At 39.0% G+C, this 16828-nt stretch overlaps 1 protein-coding gene across 2 annotated transcripts; it reads right to left on the reverse strand.

Moving 5' to 3' along the window:
• Positions 1–677: 677 nt before the first annotated feature.
• On the reverse strand, positions 678–15309 carry rbbp6 (retinoblastoma binding protein 6). Of its 2 annotated transcripts, none has more exons than XM_067382257.1 (17): positions 14319–15309; positions 13827–13926; positions 12189–12222; positions 8914–8955; positions 7752–7840; positions 7574–7670; positions 7277–7416; positions 6968–7140; positions 6793–6896; positions 6318–6688; positions 6136–6211; positions 5848–5908; positions 5707–5761; positions 5250–5618; positions 4845–4967; positions 2880–4751; positions 678–2789 (listed from the first exon to the last, which is right to left on the reverse strand). In XM_067382257.1, exons 1-17 carry the CDS (start codon positions 14482–14484, stop codon positions 1322–1324), a joined length of 5340 nt encoding a protein of 1779 aa, XP_067238358.1. In that variant the 5' UTR covers positions 14485–15309; the 3' UTR covers positions 678–1321. The 2 variants fall into 2 exon arrangements, with proteins under 2 accessions (XP_067238358.1, XP_067238357.1); XM_067382256.1 differs by having other exon boundaries at positions 7277–7419.
• Between the last annotated feature and the right edge of the window lie 1519 nt (positions 15310–16828).

Here is a 16828-nt window from a genome sequence, read left to right on the forward strand (position 1 = left end):
CCTACTATGGGCATGATGGGTGGAGCTGCATCCTCCAACCACACCCTAACCCTACCTCTCCACCCTCTAAACAGGTTAAGCTCCACCCTTAAGCTCCAGAGAGATCAAGAAGATTTTAATATAAAAATAAGTTTTCCTTCAGTTCCTCCAACCTCATTTTCTTTCCTTGCATCCTCCCTGCTCGCATCCTAAGGGGAATGGAACTGAGAGGAAAGGGAACCAGGATGCACAAATGAGAAATGAAAAGCACCCCTGTGCATAACCCCGCTCATAGCTCCTCTTGTCACAATGGGTGGATCTTGGCCAAGACCAACCCTACCTCTATGGACCTAAGGGGTGGAGCTTGACTTAATAAGATTTAGGGATAGGCAGAGCCATTGACTGATGATAGGGTTATGGGTAGGGTTACGCCCCTGCCTGTAAGAATATGCACTGTCATGTGAGCTTTTTGTTTTGTCCTGCTGGGCTCCAGCATGATCCCTGCACAGAGAACTACAATCCTTCTGGATTATTGCAGGTCGTTTTTTTGTAAGGGTATGGGTACATTTGTAGTTACTTTAAGGGATTTTTTTTTAATACCGTATATATCCAAAACTGTAATGCAGGATAGTCTAATGGAAATAGTCTAATGTGGTTCCTAGGAAATCCTTATTACCAAGGCATGAAAATAAACAAAATGAGAGACCATTATATTTGCTGAAAAAATTTATTTCCCTCAAAACATTTACAATTCCATTTCAGCAGATGATTTAAATTACTCTTGTGAAGGTGAAGTAAAATAAAATGAAAGAGTAGAGGAAATATTCACAGTGCAAAAACATACAATTTGTAAATCAGTCTGCCCCAATGCCTGGATACCACTCTCTTGTTACCTTTGTAACAATATTTTCATACTGTCATAATGATATGTTTCTCTCCAACTTAAACATACAAGAGATGAGGTACAAAAGGGCTTTTACAACTCTGCAAATTTCGCAAATCTGCAATCACATTCACATTTCTAAAGTGCTTCCTCTACAATGGTCTTAATGCAAAACCATGATGTAATGAGAATCTGCAACAGTTTTAAATGAGAACCAAAATATTCATGAAAATTCAGAACCCAAATAACCTTTATCATTCAAGTAGCTATTCTCTTGCATTGATGGGAGAGGTTAGCGTTGTCAGACACACAAAAAAGTTAACCAATGTTGTTAACCAATGAGAAATAGCAGTAAAAATGAAAGCTAAACCAGTACTTAAACGTTTCTGCAGAACAATATTTTTTTCAATGCTTCTTATAGATGAGTAAATTAAATCAATGTTTGAACCTATAAATGAATTAAATGGATACTTTTGCCTTATGTTCATCTCTTTCACTTTCATCTTTTTCCTTGTCATCTTTGTCTTTGTCCTTGCTCTTTTTGGACTTTTTTTTCTTATGTTTGTGTTTCTGTCCTTTGAGCTCTGATTCAGACTCATTACTTGTATGTTTCTTATGCTTTTTGTGTTTTTTGTGCTTCTTGTGTTTCTTCTTTTCCTTCTTCTCCTTTTTGTCCTTTTTCTTCTTTTTGCTGTCCTGACTGCCTGGAGAGCTGGGGCTGCTGCTGTGTCCATGGCTTCCAGAGGGGCTTGGACTCTGGCTGCCACTGCTGTCCCGCTCTCGTCCTCTCTGCTCCATTTTGCTCTCAATGTCCGAGGTCTCGCTGTCACTTTCGCTGTAGTCAGGGACAAACGCAGCCTCATCGGTTTCCCGTGTTAAATCTGATGACAGTCTTGTGGAGCGCACCGATGGGTTTTTGATGTGGTCACCATGTATGCCACCTTTCTCTGCATCAGACCTAGGCTCTGGAGTCAAAGCTCTATGAGGAGTCCTGTGCTCCCGGTCCTTTATAGGACGCACATCAGAATGCCTAGAACCCTGGCTGTCCTTACTGCATGGCCAGTCTCCTTTGTGATCCTCTTGGCCAGTTCGTTTTGGCTCTGGGGCATTCTGCGATGATGCTCTCTTATTCCTACTTGGACTTGGGCTCCTATTCGACTCCTGTGGTGTTTTTCTCCCAGATTCTGTGTGCAAGTCCTTTACCCTTGAGGGCGATACTCTCCTCCTGATTGGACTTCTCTCATCTTTTGATCTTGAGCCTACGTGGTCTCTTGCATCATCTCTATGCTCTGGTTTCCTACTGGCAAGGCCTGTCGTTGTCTCTCTACCTACTGGTTTTCTAGAGGTTGGTTCAGGCCTGTCAGCTTGCCTGTCTCTAGATAACTGGGAAGAAGAGCTCCGTTCACTGCTATGGTCACTGCCTTTCTCCTGTGCACGCTCTCTCTCCTGATTAGGTACACTAGGTTTCCTTTTATCAGTTATATCACGATCTGCAGTGCTGCTGCGGTCTCTTTCTTTCCCTCGGTCCCGTTCTCGTTCTCTGTCTTTGTCCTTTTCAGAATCTTTCTCCTTATCACATGACGTGGAGTCCTTGGCAGGTTTGACATCTGCCTCTTTGGAGACAGACGGAGCTTTGTCAGCATGAGGAGACTCCTTGTCAGTTGATTTTGCAGCAGCGTTTTCCCCTGAAGGAGCAGAGCTGCATGCGTTGATGCTGCCTGTTCTAGCGGCAACCTTAGAATCATCGTCCTCAGATTCATAGTCCTCCTTTTCCCACTTGGAACGGGGCACTTGTATCATGACGATTTCGTCCTCAGCAGGGGTGGAGCTGTCATTGGTGTATTCCTCCAGAGTCTTTATCACAGTCTTCTTTAGGTCAAGCTTCTCCTCATGCTTTTTGATGGGGCTTCCTCCTGTGGAGCTGGTGCTGCCAAACAAAACAAATATAAATACATTGATGGTACAGATTAAAAGAAATTAAGAGTTGCCAAGTACTTTGAAATTTTAATTATCTCACCTGGTGTAATCAACCAATAAGGATCCTGACCCATCGGAAACATGCACCTTCCTCCTCAATTTTCCTCTAGACTTATCCAGCCTGCTCTTTCCTGTGGCGTGAGCAGAGTCCTCAGCCGGAACTGGCCGATCAATGCTAGATATTCTCTTGCCAATTTCCCTGTTGATTTTAATCTTTCTTACAGGCTCTGGCTTAATATCCATCAGAGATGGAATAGCTATTTTCTCCTTCTCAACTGGCCTTTCGCTCTCCAGTCTGGTTTTAGGTTTTGGAGAGCTTTTGGCCATGTCAACTTCCATTTTTGCTATTTTTAACGGAGGGACATCCAGGTCTTTCAAAGAAGGCTTGTCATCTTTCCGTTTCTTTTTATCCAGTTTGGTATCAACTGCCTTGGTGGGCATCTTTTCCTCAGTTTTCACAGGCTTCTCTGGCTCTTTTTTGGGGACCTTCCCATCTTTGTCAGATACTTTGTCTTGCTTTGGAAGGTCTTTCACCAATTCCTTCTTGCTTTTGAGCTCATCTTTGATGGGCTTCAGCTCCTGGTGGTGTTTGATGGGCCTAGACTGCATCAACTTGCGTGGGAGCATGAGTTTGGACTCTGAAGACTGAGGTTTACTTAGTTCAGATTTGAGGGATGGTTCGTCTTTGACTCTCTTTATGGCTGGTTCAGTGGGAGCCACCTTCTCTCGCGGTGCATCGGAATCCTTCTCTCTAGTAGGCTTTGACATCTTTCCTGATGCTTCCTTCTTTTGCCCACTGGATTCAGACCTTCGTTTACCTTTGTCAGTTTTGCTTTTAGTCCTCTCTTTCTTCTCCTTTTCAGGGGTACTCTTATAGGGCACTGCAGCACTATCCATGGGCTCATCCCTGACAGGTGTGGCATCATCACGGCTTGAATTCATCAGCATGGAGTCCCCTTTACGATCATCTTTCCTGGATTCATCCATAGAGTCAGAGTGGCTGAAGAGGTCACCATCATCTCTCTTCTTTTTGCGATGTTTCTTATGTTTCAGAGACTTAGGATCCGTAGTGGTGCTGCCACTTGGTTCTCTGTCCTTGATAGGTTTCAAAGACTCTTTGTTAAGCCCTCTCCCAGCTCCAGTGATGTTGACATGAAGGTGGCCATACTTCTCAGCACACTTCTCTTGGTATGTCATAGCAACTCTGCCTCTCGGAGGAACACCGTGGCTCTGAGGTGGCGGTGGGTAATCCTCTCGACGTCCCCTGCCATAGGGGGAGTTTTCTCTTGGTCGGGGAGGAGCAAAACGCTCAGGGCTATAGGGATCTCTGCCCCCTGGAGCACGCCCTCTCATTTGACCACTTGGTGGGTTGTTATAACTCTTAAGGTATTTGTCGTACCACTCCCTGTACTCCCTTTCCCACTCTCTGTATCGCTCTCTCTCATAGGGGTCACTCTGGTCAACGTTTCGACCATAATAAGCCTTAGCATCATAAGGAGGGGGCTCTCTGTACCTCCCTGTGTATTTGCGCTCACCCTCCATTTGAGAAGGCGGTGGGAGTTTCTTGCTGGGACTGTGATTTCTATACACTGGGGATCTGGAGCGGGAACGATAGATTCCACTTCCCATTCCACTCATCTCCCGACCCCTAAAAGATGGAGATCTACTGTGGGAGCGATGGTATGTAGGAGTGCGTGACCTGGATCGATAGCTACGGCTTCGACCTCGGCCCCTGCGGGGGTATGGTGAGCGAGAGTAGGAGCGTGATCGGGAACGAGAGCGCGAGCGGGATCTTGACCGAGATCGGGAAAGTGATCGAGAATATGAGCGTGGTGATCTGGACCGAGAGCGAGATTTTGAATAGGAATAAGACGAACCACTGTAGGAGGAACCCCTGTATGGAGATTTTGATCTGAAAAAGACAGATAAATTAGGATTTTTAGTTGATGCCAAACATTACCCATCAAAAATGACAGCTTGCAGGTGGAACTATATTTTTCCTAACCTAGAGTAAGAACGCCTTCTCTCCTTCTGGATCTTTCTGTACTCCAAAAGCTCTTTGGCAAAGTCATTGGTAAACTCTTCAAGTTTGGACTTCTTCTCCCTGGTAACGAATCGACATTGGGAACTATTTATCAAAGACAGGAAGGAAAAAAAACTTTGCAGTTAAAACTTGGTTATTCATTACAACACGCATGATTGAGGAGTAAGAGTGGAAGAATCCACACAATACTTCACACAATCCAGATTTAATTAAAAGGTAACTCAAAGACACGAATCATGAAATCATGATGCTACAATCAAAACAACCATATATAACAATTTTCATCTATACATACGAGGAATGAGCCAAATAACCATTCCAGTAAATAAATGTAACTTTAATATATATATTGTGTACTCTACGTACTCTTCCTTCAGTCTACGCTGCTGGCGGTAAAACTCCTCCTTAGACAGAAAAGGTGCTGCTGGCATAGAAGGGATTGGGTTGGCTATAGGTGGCTGGGCACCAGGAGGCACCCACGGAGCCGTCACAGGTGGGACAGGTGGAAATACAGGTGGTGGAATGTTGAAGGGAGGGGGAGGCTGCTGTCCTGGAGGATACTGTATAGGATACTGCTGGGGAACAACACCAGGTGGCTGAGGCATAGGGTGTGGTGGAGGGGGAAATAGACCAGGAGGCGCATACACTGGAGGGACTACAGGTGGAAGATTTTGCACTGGTGGAGGCTGTGTTCTTGGTGGTCGCTCACTAGGAGCTCTCCCTCTATTCGTGGACCTGATAGGATAAATAGACAGGAATCAAGTACTCATATTTTTTTTGGTTTAAAATTAAATATTTAAAGATTACACTCTTTGATACTTACGGATCCCATGCAGGACGGTTTCCAGTTGGCCTTGGTCCACTAGTCCTTGGCTGCCCTAAAAAGGAAGAAAAAAAGTACATTTTAAAAGTCCATGGAAAAAACTAAGCAAAAAACTCCTAGATTGTGCTGATTTTATCTTACCTGGTCTGTGCATGTGGTGCTGAGGCATATTCGGCTTCCCAAGTACTGGGACATGGAATCCCTAGGCAACACAAATAGAGAGGGTGGGATCACCAAGTTGTACTAATGGAAACAGGTTGAAGGCTGCACAGTAAATTTTCAAATCTCCCATAACTCAAATTCTATTCTATGGTAAGTCTATTTAATGGCAAGTCAACAATTTTCTTTTTTTATCTGGGGGTGGGTGCTTAGTCAAATTGTGGCTAAAATCTAAAATGTCAAACTTAAAATACTGTAAAAAGATAATACCTTTGGAAAAGCTGAAGTTGTCAGGACAGAAGGCTCTGAGGAAGGCACAACAGTAGATGCTGAGACCTCTGGTTCCCTGGAGGAAAAAAAAAAAAAACCTTAACTGCATAGACAAACTCAAGTCCAGTACCTTATGTTTTACACAACCAGTGGATCCTCTGAAGGGTTAGAAAATTATTTACTTAGATGAAGGAGGGTCATCCTGCTTTGTAGAGTGCTGAGGAGAGTTCACCACAGGGCTATAGTTCGATTCTGCAGGTGCAGTGCTGCTGTGTACAGTTGAGCTGCTAGAAGAAGGTGGGGTACTGGAGGGCTGATGAGTGCTAACAGGCGACAAAGGTGCAGCAGGTGTACTTTGGGGAGGGGTGCTATCAGCTGTTGAGCTCGGAACATTGGCCATAAGAGGGTCCTGCTGGCGTGAGGTTGCCAGTCTCAGAGGTGGCCGCTGGGCAGAAGCCTGAGTTGGGGCTCCTTGTGCAGATACTTGAGCAGCAGCTGCAGCTTTTCGAATCCTCTTGGTATATCCGGTCTCATTCCTAAAATTATTTACTGCCTGGGGTTCCAAAGAAAAGGCTTTGTTAATGTTCTACTATTAAGTTAGAAGCAAATATAGGTGTTTAACAACAGCAAAATATGATTAAGATAGGGATTTCTTACTTGGCGCAAGAATTTGTTCGCGATCAAAGCATCAGGAGATACATCTGATTGTTTGCAGGTTGGGCAAACATGTTCGTCAGACTCCAGCAAACATGTTCGAATACCTGTGGCCAAAAGACTGTAAGCTTTTAAAAGTTAAAAACATTTTCTGAAATCTGTTTGCACAGACACTTACACTCATCACAGTAGCTATTTCCACAGCAGGGTATAACCACAGCATCTGTCATAAGATCCTTGCAGATCAAACACAGCAGCTCATCAGGTACAGGATCTTCTTCCTCTGAAGATGAAGACTGATTTTGGGGCAAGAATGGTGGCTTCTCTTTTTTCCCAATGGCATAGGCCTCACTAAAAAAAAGCAAACACAATATGATTAACTAAATTGACACATTGAGGACACTACTATGATTGCTTTGCATAATTATGGCGGAACTGAAAAATTTCCTTTAATACAGGCACTTACAGAAAGGCCAAGTATACTCACGCATCAATAGTAGGAATGGCATATATTCCACTGTTGGTCAACATGACTCCCTTTCTGTTTGGATCATCAACCTCCACCATGAAACTCCGAGGAATTCCTGTGCTTTTCTTTATTCGTTGAGGAGCTTCAAAACTTCGATCCTGCTAACGCACAGTTGATATGCAAGGTTAAATTTCTTCTCTTACTAAATGAGCATCCCAATGGTAAAATGCTTACACAAGCTAAGTTATAGTAAGCACCACCAAGTTCAAAACAATTGTAATGTTAAAGCAGCTGTGGTAATGAAAACCCAATTACCCCATTTGTTGGGCAGTTTCTGATATAATGTCCAGTTTTTCCACAACGAAAGCATGTGTAGTTTGGTGGAGGTGGACCAACAAGCTTCTTTGCATAACTAATGAATAGAGATTCATGTTAGAATTGAGGCCGAGAGCAATTTTAAATAAATGGTCAATGTCTTTATTTGCATACTTACTGGATTGGGTCATAGTCATGGTTGGACTGAGACATCATTGCTTTTATTTTGTCTTCCTCTGATGCATTTGTTTCAGCAAGATTGGCTGTCTGTTTAACAGGTAATAATGTTTTCAAAAATAAAATCAATGTTGGAATGTTCAATCGAGCCCAGAGATTTGCTGAAACCTTGTCCTGTAAGCAGCAGCTTCTTGCCTCTATCAGTGCGTGATCTTTAAAAATACTAAAAAAGACAAACCGACTCATACAAGGCTTGATACCAACTACATGCATGCATTGCCCATTGTCTATGAGACTTTTCTCTGTTTAGTTTTATTGTAATGTGTCAGAAGAACAGTAGATTTCACATTAATGCACGCAATGCAGTCATGGCCTAAGACGTACACAGAACCAAAATAAAATGGCATTTTTTCCTATATTCAGGGCATCAACCTGAAATTCAAATTTCCAAATGTACCAAAATTACACTATATTGTTAAAGTATTTTGACATAATATGAAGAATACAGACAATTAACCATTATCCATATAGAGTAAATGCTGCTCGTGTCTTTAAAGTCAAGTATAAAGAAAAATAGGTGTGTGTGTAGACTGCTCATATTGCTCTACAAAAAAAGTTCAGGAATTCAAAAAATCCAGTGCAGGATTCCAGAGTGCTTCGTTTTTTCAATAATAATAAAAAAAAAATACCACCTGCAATTAGTAATGTGGGCAAGAGGCTTAAATTGTAATCCACACTGATAAAAGACAATTGGCTCACTTTTTACAGGACCAGGCTTTCACACATGTATCAACACAATTATACAATTATCACAAACAATGAGCACATACCATCAATAATTTCTAAATATAAATCTTATGTTTAAAATTTAAATTAATGTAATTACTGATATGTAGCATAATACAAAATTATCAATATTACTACTGATAAGCAAGTTTCTGGCTAATGCAAAACATACAATTTCACATATTGAGTATTACACAACTAATTTCACTTAACATTCTATGCACACATATTCTGGATGTGACAAACAAGATTTTTGACAAAAAAAAAAAAAAATATATATATATATATTTATCTACATTATGGCTTGCCAAATCCAAAACACTTAAGTTAGATACTGTAGAGCAGAATATATCAAGTAGTTACAGAGTTTAAAATACCTTTGAAAGCAGGGCCAGTGAAATGGAAGAAGAATCATCAATCTGCCATCAGGAAAAAAAAACATTAAAACAAAGAGGGGTTCACCACTATGACAAGGCACAAATCTATCATGCCCAATAGAGAGAAATTGGACAAATTAAAGTCTTCAGAGTTAACACTATATAAAAAAAAAAAAAAATTAGTAATATTACAACCAAACCCTAACGGAAACGCATGAAATATTTAAAAGTGTTTACACTTTTAAATATATTTACACCACAGCTAACTGAATATTATATATTTTATCTTGAATAAGTTCATCACTAGGGTTGTCACGGTACCAAAATTTCAGTAGTTCAGTACCAATACCAGAAATTTTGCGGTTCTCGGTACCAGAGCAAAAAGAGTTGAATTAAGTACTTTGAAAAATGTCCCATTTGGTCTCATCCATTGGTTATCACTGTCAATCATTGTAGTTTCAGATTCAATCACGCATTAAAACACGGTTGTCAATCCAGAAACTTTACAGTGTACTTGGCAGCATGAAAAACTAAACTTGTATTCAGATGGTGAATGGGTAATAGAAAGCAAGAGAAGAGCCCTGTATAATAACTAAGACTGTCAATCTCGAAAGCCCAAGCTCACTGAATTCTGCACTCTCTGCAATAAAAAAAAGCTGTCTTAATCGTACAATAAAACTATTATTCACATCAGGTTTACACTTCGTTGGTTATAATGATAGGATTTGCGAATAAGCGACTCACGTTGAACAAAACCAAACTCTGTGAGCTTTCATAGGTTACGCGAATTCTGACTAACTAACTAACACCTCTGACAGGCCAGAGTGTTCACATGCTCAGCAGATATGATTGTGATTGTAACGCAACGCTTGTAAAAACACATTGTAAATAGAAACCTTTGATGCCCAGAGTGCTCAAACAAACATGAACGTGAGTGTTTGAAAGTAGTGTGTATCAGTGGGTACTGAATATACCCAGTACTCTGTACTACCGGTACTGGAGAAATGCTGGTACAGCCTACTTTTTTCTTTACTGACTGGTACTGGTAGTACCGGTACGTTTGACAACCCTAGTCATTACCAATGAGCTTTGAATCACTGCAAACTAGTATAGTAGTATAGCTTCATAGCGGTTTCACAGACTGCACCATTTACTTGAAATCTAAGATGTAACTCATCAAAAAACCCTATGGAAAGTGAACACACAGGGCCTTAAGAAGATGTGAGGGAGATAAACACTTAAGTTTTATTGTACAGTAAGTCAAAGAAAATGCAATTTATTCATATAAAAAATATAACTATAATACAACAGGCCATATAGGATATTAAATACGTATTTAAAACTGTTCACTGGAATTAGGTACTTTTGTAAATAAGTGTCCTACATAATGTGCCTTGTAGCTGGTCACTGCTTTTATAGCTAGTTTGGGTCTCAACATCACATAAGTACATGGGAGAGAAGCAAACTACAAGTGCTAACAAAGAAAAAAATGGTATAGCATTATTGCATAGTATATGTTCATCTGTCACCGTGGCCAGTTGCATAAACTGCTTAGACTAGTCTTAAGTCTCTTTCTTCAAGTACCGGTCCTAATTTTTCTTTTTCTTCTTTTTTTTTTTTTTTTTTAAGTCAATTACATAAAAGGGTAGGTTGGTCTAAGTGGAATTGAAAAAGATGCTAGTTCTTAAGACACTGTCTTAACAGTGGCTAAGTTTATGCAACTGGCCTAGTAGCTGTTCTGCAAACATTAGAAATAAGACATAAAATATGGAAAAAAGTACAAGTCACATGATTCAAGTTTGAATAAGCAGATTTCTGTTTGGCATTAAAGTACAATGTTCAAAAAAAAAAGTGTGAAAAAAAAAAAAAGGTTTAGTTCTGTTAGAATAACTTTAGCACAATTTGCCATGTCAGAATGACACAAACACTAGCTGAAACAATCTGTAATTACAAATGTTGTGCCCAAAAATCACCCTCTCACTCATACCGACTTTTTTTCCGATCACCAATAAAAACAAAATCTCACTATAAATACCAAAATATAAGACAATTGTATTTATACAACTGTACAATTGTTGAATAAACCGCTGGTCTGGACTTTCACCCAAATGTGTTTTTTTTCTTCCATTTCCCAACAGCTTTTGTAAAATAAAGCAATAATCTACAAGAAACAATGTAATTTTACAAAGGGTAAGAGAACACCTCTTGGGTATGACTAATAAAAAATGTGTTCAAATATTTACTTTTAAAATTGGAATGATTTATTCCAGTCACATATTATAGTCAAGCACCTGTATATTTGCAGTAGTACAATGTTTAATTTCTGCAAAAAATAGTCTCTCTTAAAATCAAAGAAATTAAAATTAAGATAAATGTAAATTAGAATGACAATTCACAGAGAATTTAGCATAGTTTTAACTAGAGCAGGGATTCTAAATCAAGTTGCTCTACTAAGTGTAATTAGTTTTCCATGTATGAAAATTATATTATTAAAACTGCATAAGGCTTGTTTGATTATCTTTTAAATGCCAAGAGCCAGTTTCCTAAACACGGAGTCCAGTCAAAAACAAATCGCTAGTAAAAAAAATACACTATTCACCTTGTCAGTTAGTCCAAGGCAAGGCTCATTATGCTTTAGGTAATACACTTTGATGATAACTCAGTCTCTGTCTCTCTGTCTCTCTGTCTCTCTCTCTCACACACACACACACACACACACACACTCATTCATTCATACATCTACACAACTAAATTAAACTATTGTGCCATATAATACCAATTGAGTAAACATGAGTAGTCAGACACTGAAGCTGTATGATACAAGGTGAAATTAATAAATAACACAATGTATTTTTTTTTATTTAAAAACAAACAAACAAAAACACAGCTTTTTACAGATGTGTCACTTTAAGGACAAACAAACTGAACACTGGCCATGTTCAAGAATTATATAGATCAATATGATCTTACACTACACTGTACAACAGAATTCATATTTGTAGATGACTTATCCAATGTGAAACAGTGTATTAGCATGCGCACAGACTTCTGTACACACTGGAAATTGTATAAAAACATGAAAATCAATGCAACAGCTTTAGCGAATCACACAATATAAACATTAAGCTCAACACACTTTGTTATCTTCAAACAGATTTCAAAGACAACATTGAGGAGCATGAGAAAATTTACCTAAATTATTTCAAGACAAAGCAACTGCTGAGGAGTTTGAAAATGTGTGTAATGAGACAAGGAAATGAGGTGTTTTTACATACTGCTTTTGAAGATCCACTTGGTTCAGATCGATCGCTGCAAAACAAAACAAAAAAACAAAAAAAGAGGTTAACTTCCAATTAAATTAACTTAATACTGATGATTCTTGAACATTTACTGCAAAGCCACATTCAAACTGCTCAACTGAAATGAGGTGCATTTCAATCGTAAGTTACCAATTACTCTCTGCTAAAATCCTTTCCCCCAATCTCCTCAATGAATTCACCCGTTTTTTTTTATGTTTTTATTTTTATTTTATATCAATACATTTAAAGAAGAAGAGTTCAAATATTCCCAATTGCTCTTTTTCATGCAATGAAAATACACAGTTTGTGGCAGGTTTGACAAGTGGCTCAAAAATGCCATGATTTTCACAGTTTCCAGCACATTAAGTTTGAACATGCAGAAGTGTGAATAAATTGACATCTTCAGTGCAAGGGAACATTCTTAGCGAATGACATCTTATGAGTTTGGATTCATATTTGAGCAATTCCTGTTGAAAAAACAGCATATGCTGGTTAGGTATGTTTTGATGCATGGCAGCTGGTTTAATCTGGTCCTTCAGCTAGGGCCTGTTTCATAAAACAAGTTTACCAAATAATCCAGGTTTATTACAGTAAGTCTGATTTATTGTCAGTTGATCAGGTTCAAAATAATCAGACTAACTGAAATAAGCCTAGCTTATTTGGTAAACTGTTTTATGAAACAGGCCCCAGGTTTAAAGGGTTAGTTCACCCAAAAATGAAAATTTTGTCATTAATTACTCACTCTCATGCCGTTCCAAACCCGTAAGACCTTCATTAATCTTCGGAACACAAGATATTTTTGATGAAATACAATAGCCCCGTGAGGCCTGCATAGGGAGCAATGGACACTCCCTCTCTCAAGATCCATTAATGTACTAAAAACATTTAAATCAGTTCATGCGAGTACAGTGGTTCAATATTATTATAAAGCGACCAAAATATTTTTGGAGCACCAAACAAACAAAATAATGACTTATATAGTGATGGCCGATTTCACAACACTGCTTCATGAAGCACAGAACACAAATGAATCAGCGTATCGAATCATGATTTGGATCGCATGTCAAACTGCAAACAGCTGAAATCACATGACTTTGGCGCTCCGAACCGCTGATTCGATACACTAATTCATTACGCTCCGAAGCTTCCTGAAGCAGTGTTTTGAAATCGGCATCACTATGTAAGTCGTTATTTCGGTTTTTTTGGAGCACCAAAAATATTCTCGTCGCTTTATAATATTAATATTGAATCACTGTACTCACATGAACTGATTTAAATATGTTTTTAGTACCTTTATGGATCTTGAGAGAGGAAATGTCATTGCTCCCTATGGAGGCCTCACTGAGCCATCGGATTTCAACTAAAATATCTTAATTTGTATTCCGAAGATTAATGAAGGTCTTACGGGTGTGGAACAGCATGAGGGTGAGTAATAATTATTTAAATGACAATTTTCATTTTTGGGTTAACCAACCCTTTAAGCTGGTCCTGAGCTGGAGCTAGTTGCTTAGGACCAGCACTTGATCAGCATTAACCAGCTGCCATGCTTCAAAACATACCTAACCAGCATATGCTTTTTTTGGTATATGCAAATTAAAGTGTTAATGTACTTACATGACATATGTTTTGCTTGTCGACTTAAGCCCTCCAATAGGGATTCGTCTGATGATGACAGACGAGTTTTTGGGGATGAGGGCTCCATCATCAGTGTATTCTGTAAACAAAGACAAGGACGACAATCATTAATCAACATGCCACATTTTTCTATTCAATTGTCATGGACAGGAAACGAAAGCACGCGTCGTAAACACGTCCACAAAATGGAGTCCACACTGCACAAGTGTATGGACAACATCTACGTGTGAATTTAATTAATATTCATAAAAACACCACCATGATATGCTTAAGAGTTGATTCCACAAACAAAAACTCAACATTTAAATGATATAACGACAACGGTGTTGGCCGTTTTACATTAGTTTTGAGCTTATATATTTCCCGACACAAATATATGTACTCTATCTATCACGCCACGTAAACATTACTTGCAGTTGCTTTAAACTACAAGTAAAGAGCACGTATAAACAACTAATTTGCCCGACTTACCTTCTTTAGTTTGAGCGTTGGTGATTTGTAGGTCGCAATCCGCGGCCTTCAGCTTTTCTCGCCCCATAATCTGGCGTTTCAAATCACTGAGCGTGATGTGAAGGCCATCGAAGGTGACCGTGTCGTAGTTAAGTTTAGAAGAAAACTTGTAATGGACACAAGACATGTTTAAACAATCCTTGTGGTCAGATACCACCACACACAACCAAACTCAACTACAATTCGCACGATCGCGTGGGCTCTCCCACCGATCAACCTTATTCAAATGTCAGTTTATCAGCTTAACAGTTTAAGAATAATAATAATAGCCATATTTGCTCATCTCAACACTCTCTTTAATCAAGAGTCACCACTAAGGGGGTGTCGTGTGGATTTAGCCTCAAGTGAATAACTGCGAATTCAAAATATCAAGAGTTCAAAGAGATAGTGATCAAGTGCAACACGCAATCTTAAAGACGCAAGTGACTTCTAGTCCACGGGATTTCCCAGCACAAGCCAGAAATGCTCCTGCTGTTTCGCAATGTCCCAGGACCATATGGCGGTTAGCCGTGAGCTGTCCGTAAGGTCCAACTCTGATAAAGAAATATAGAGTTCAAACGGTGTCCGTATGGGTGAACGTGTAGAGTCCTGCCAAATATGTCGCCCAAGTGTCCGCATCAAAGTTCCTCCGAAATGTTTGTTCGATGTAGTCCAAATTTCAACAAAACACAAACCGACGTAGTTTGAAGCAAGGCCTGAAACAATGTGCTAGCAGCGCTGGTGTGATCGACCTAAAATGGCGTCCATCACACATACAAAAAAAACAACAAAAGACTAGTACAGCAAAACCATTACAAAACGCTAAAACAAAATGGTCCTCCTTTTATCGAAATACTGCCGCGGTAATCCAGTCGCCCCGTCGTCAACCCTGGTGACCACATAGGTGTTTTTAAATCACAGATTGGTTGTACGTACTACATGCGATTTGGAAAACAACCCAACGACTCCACGCATTCGAGGGGTTTCCGCAGAAACCGCAGGGGCAAAGAATAAAGACGTTACTGGGAGGGGCCACGACTGCGCATGCGCAGAGACTAACAATTGCGGAAAGTCAACAATAATGTTTTTTGAGAACACTAAACAAAAAAAAATAAAACTTTACACAAATCACTGAAACATGAGCTTTGTGGGGTTTTTTTTAAAAGCAAAGATCGTTTTCAACTCGCATGGTTTCATTAACTAATGCCAGAACATGTTTGTTAGTAGATTTTCATTTTTCAGGTAAAATGTTTTGGTAAAATGTCAAACGTCTAGTTCTCCACCTTACAAAAGTTACACTGAATAAATGTTAATTTAGGGTGACGTCAACTAAAATGGGTAAAATTGGCCAACTAAGCGTAATAGCGTCTCCTGAGACCCAGAAAAAAAAGAAAAGTTTTTTGAATTTAGTATTTTTTCACTTCATTATATGTTTAGAGCATAAGAAACAAATGAAAAAATAACATTATATTTTATTCATATGGTATGTCATCTGTAGCTAGTGGACACTGGACACCAATAGTGTTTAAAAAGTAAAATGACATGAAATGACATGTATAGGCATACAATGGGATTTTTTTTAATCACCAATCAATTTTTAGGCTTCAGGATTTTTTTTAACCGAACTTTGTATAAAGATGATTCTCAACTATGTTTTGAAAGATATAATGGAATTAATTGATATACCATTTTACTTTATGCAGTATGTGTCATACATGGGTTTTTCTATTCAATACAATGCATCTATACACTGTGTCTAATTTGCATATTATTGAGTTCTTGGAGCAATGAAAAAAGAAGTGTAATAACGGGAGTAATAATTGCCAATATTTTCATAATAATATCTAATAATTAATAGGAATATTGATATATAATTTCTTTCCCTGTTGCTGTGTCTCCCAAAATGCCTGATAAACATGATTTTACAGAGGACATGTATGAAATCAATGCCCTGGTTCGAAACAGAAAGTCATATTTTGATTATAAACCCCATAATATTTTCCTGAGAAACAATTTGAAAATGAATCCGATTTAAATGATAATTACAAAATATTATCATATTTCCATAAGAGTGCTAATTTCCATTTCAGTCATATTTAAAGACCAAGAAGTTGTTGTCATAGGGAAACCTCTAAAAAGTTGGTTTTGACTGGTCTGAGTTTTTAAGGGGGGCAGGGCAGAGTGTTACATGAAGCTTGTCAGAGAAATTGTAAGGAAAGTGAGCCTGACATAGTAAATTTCAGTCACTAATAAGGGTACTAAAGCAATTATAAGTATGCTTACCAACAAAGTAAAGGTTTATGAACGATGTTTTGACATGCTCTTTCAAATAAAAAAGTTTAATTTAAAAAAGAAACTTCGATTTTTGTGAACATTTTTAGTTAGAAATGGCTGGTTAAGCTAAAATGGGCTGCACACACACACACACACACACACACACACACACACACACACACACACACACACACACACACACACACACACACACACAC

This window comes from Chanodichthys erythropterus, chromosome 3 (assembly GCF_024489055.1).
Source record: "Chanodichthys erythropterus isolate Z2021 chromosome 3, ASM2448905v1, whole genome shotgun sequence".
NCBI lineage: Eukaryota > Metazoa > Chordata > Actinopteri > Cypriniformes > Xenocyprididae > Chanodichthys > Chanodichthys erythropterus.

Coding starts and splice junctions, on each gene's coding strand:
- rbbp6 (XM_067382256.1), bottom strand. CDS start 14,484: ATGTCTTGTGTCCATTACAAGTTTTCTTCTAAACTTAACTACGACACG. Junction 13,927..14,318: donor CAACGCTCAAACTAAAGAAG/GTAAGTCGGGCA, acceptor CTTTGTTTACAG/AATACACTGATGATGGAGCC. Junction 5,909..6,135: donor CAACTTCAGCTTTTCCAAAG/GTATTATCTTTT, acceptor TGTGTTGCCTAG/GGATTCCATGTCCCAGTACT.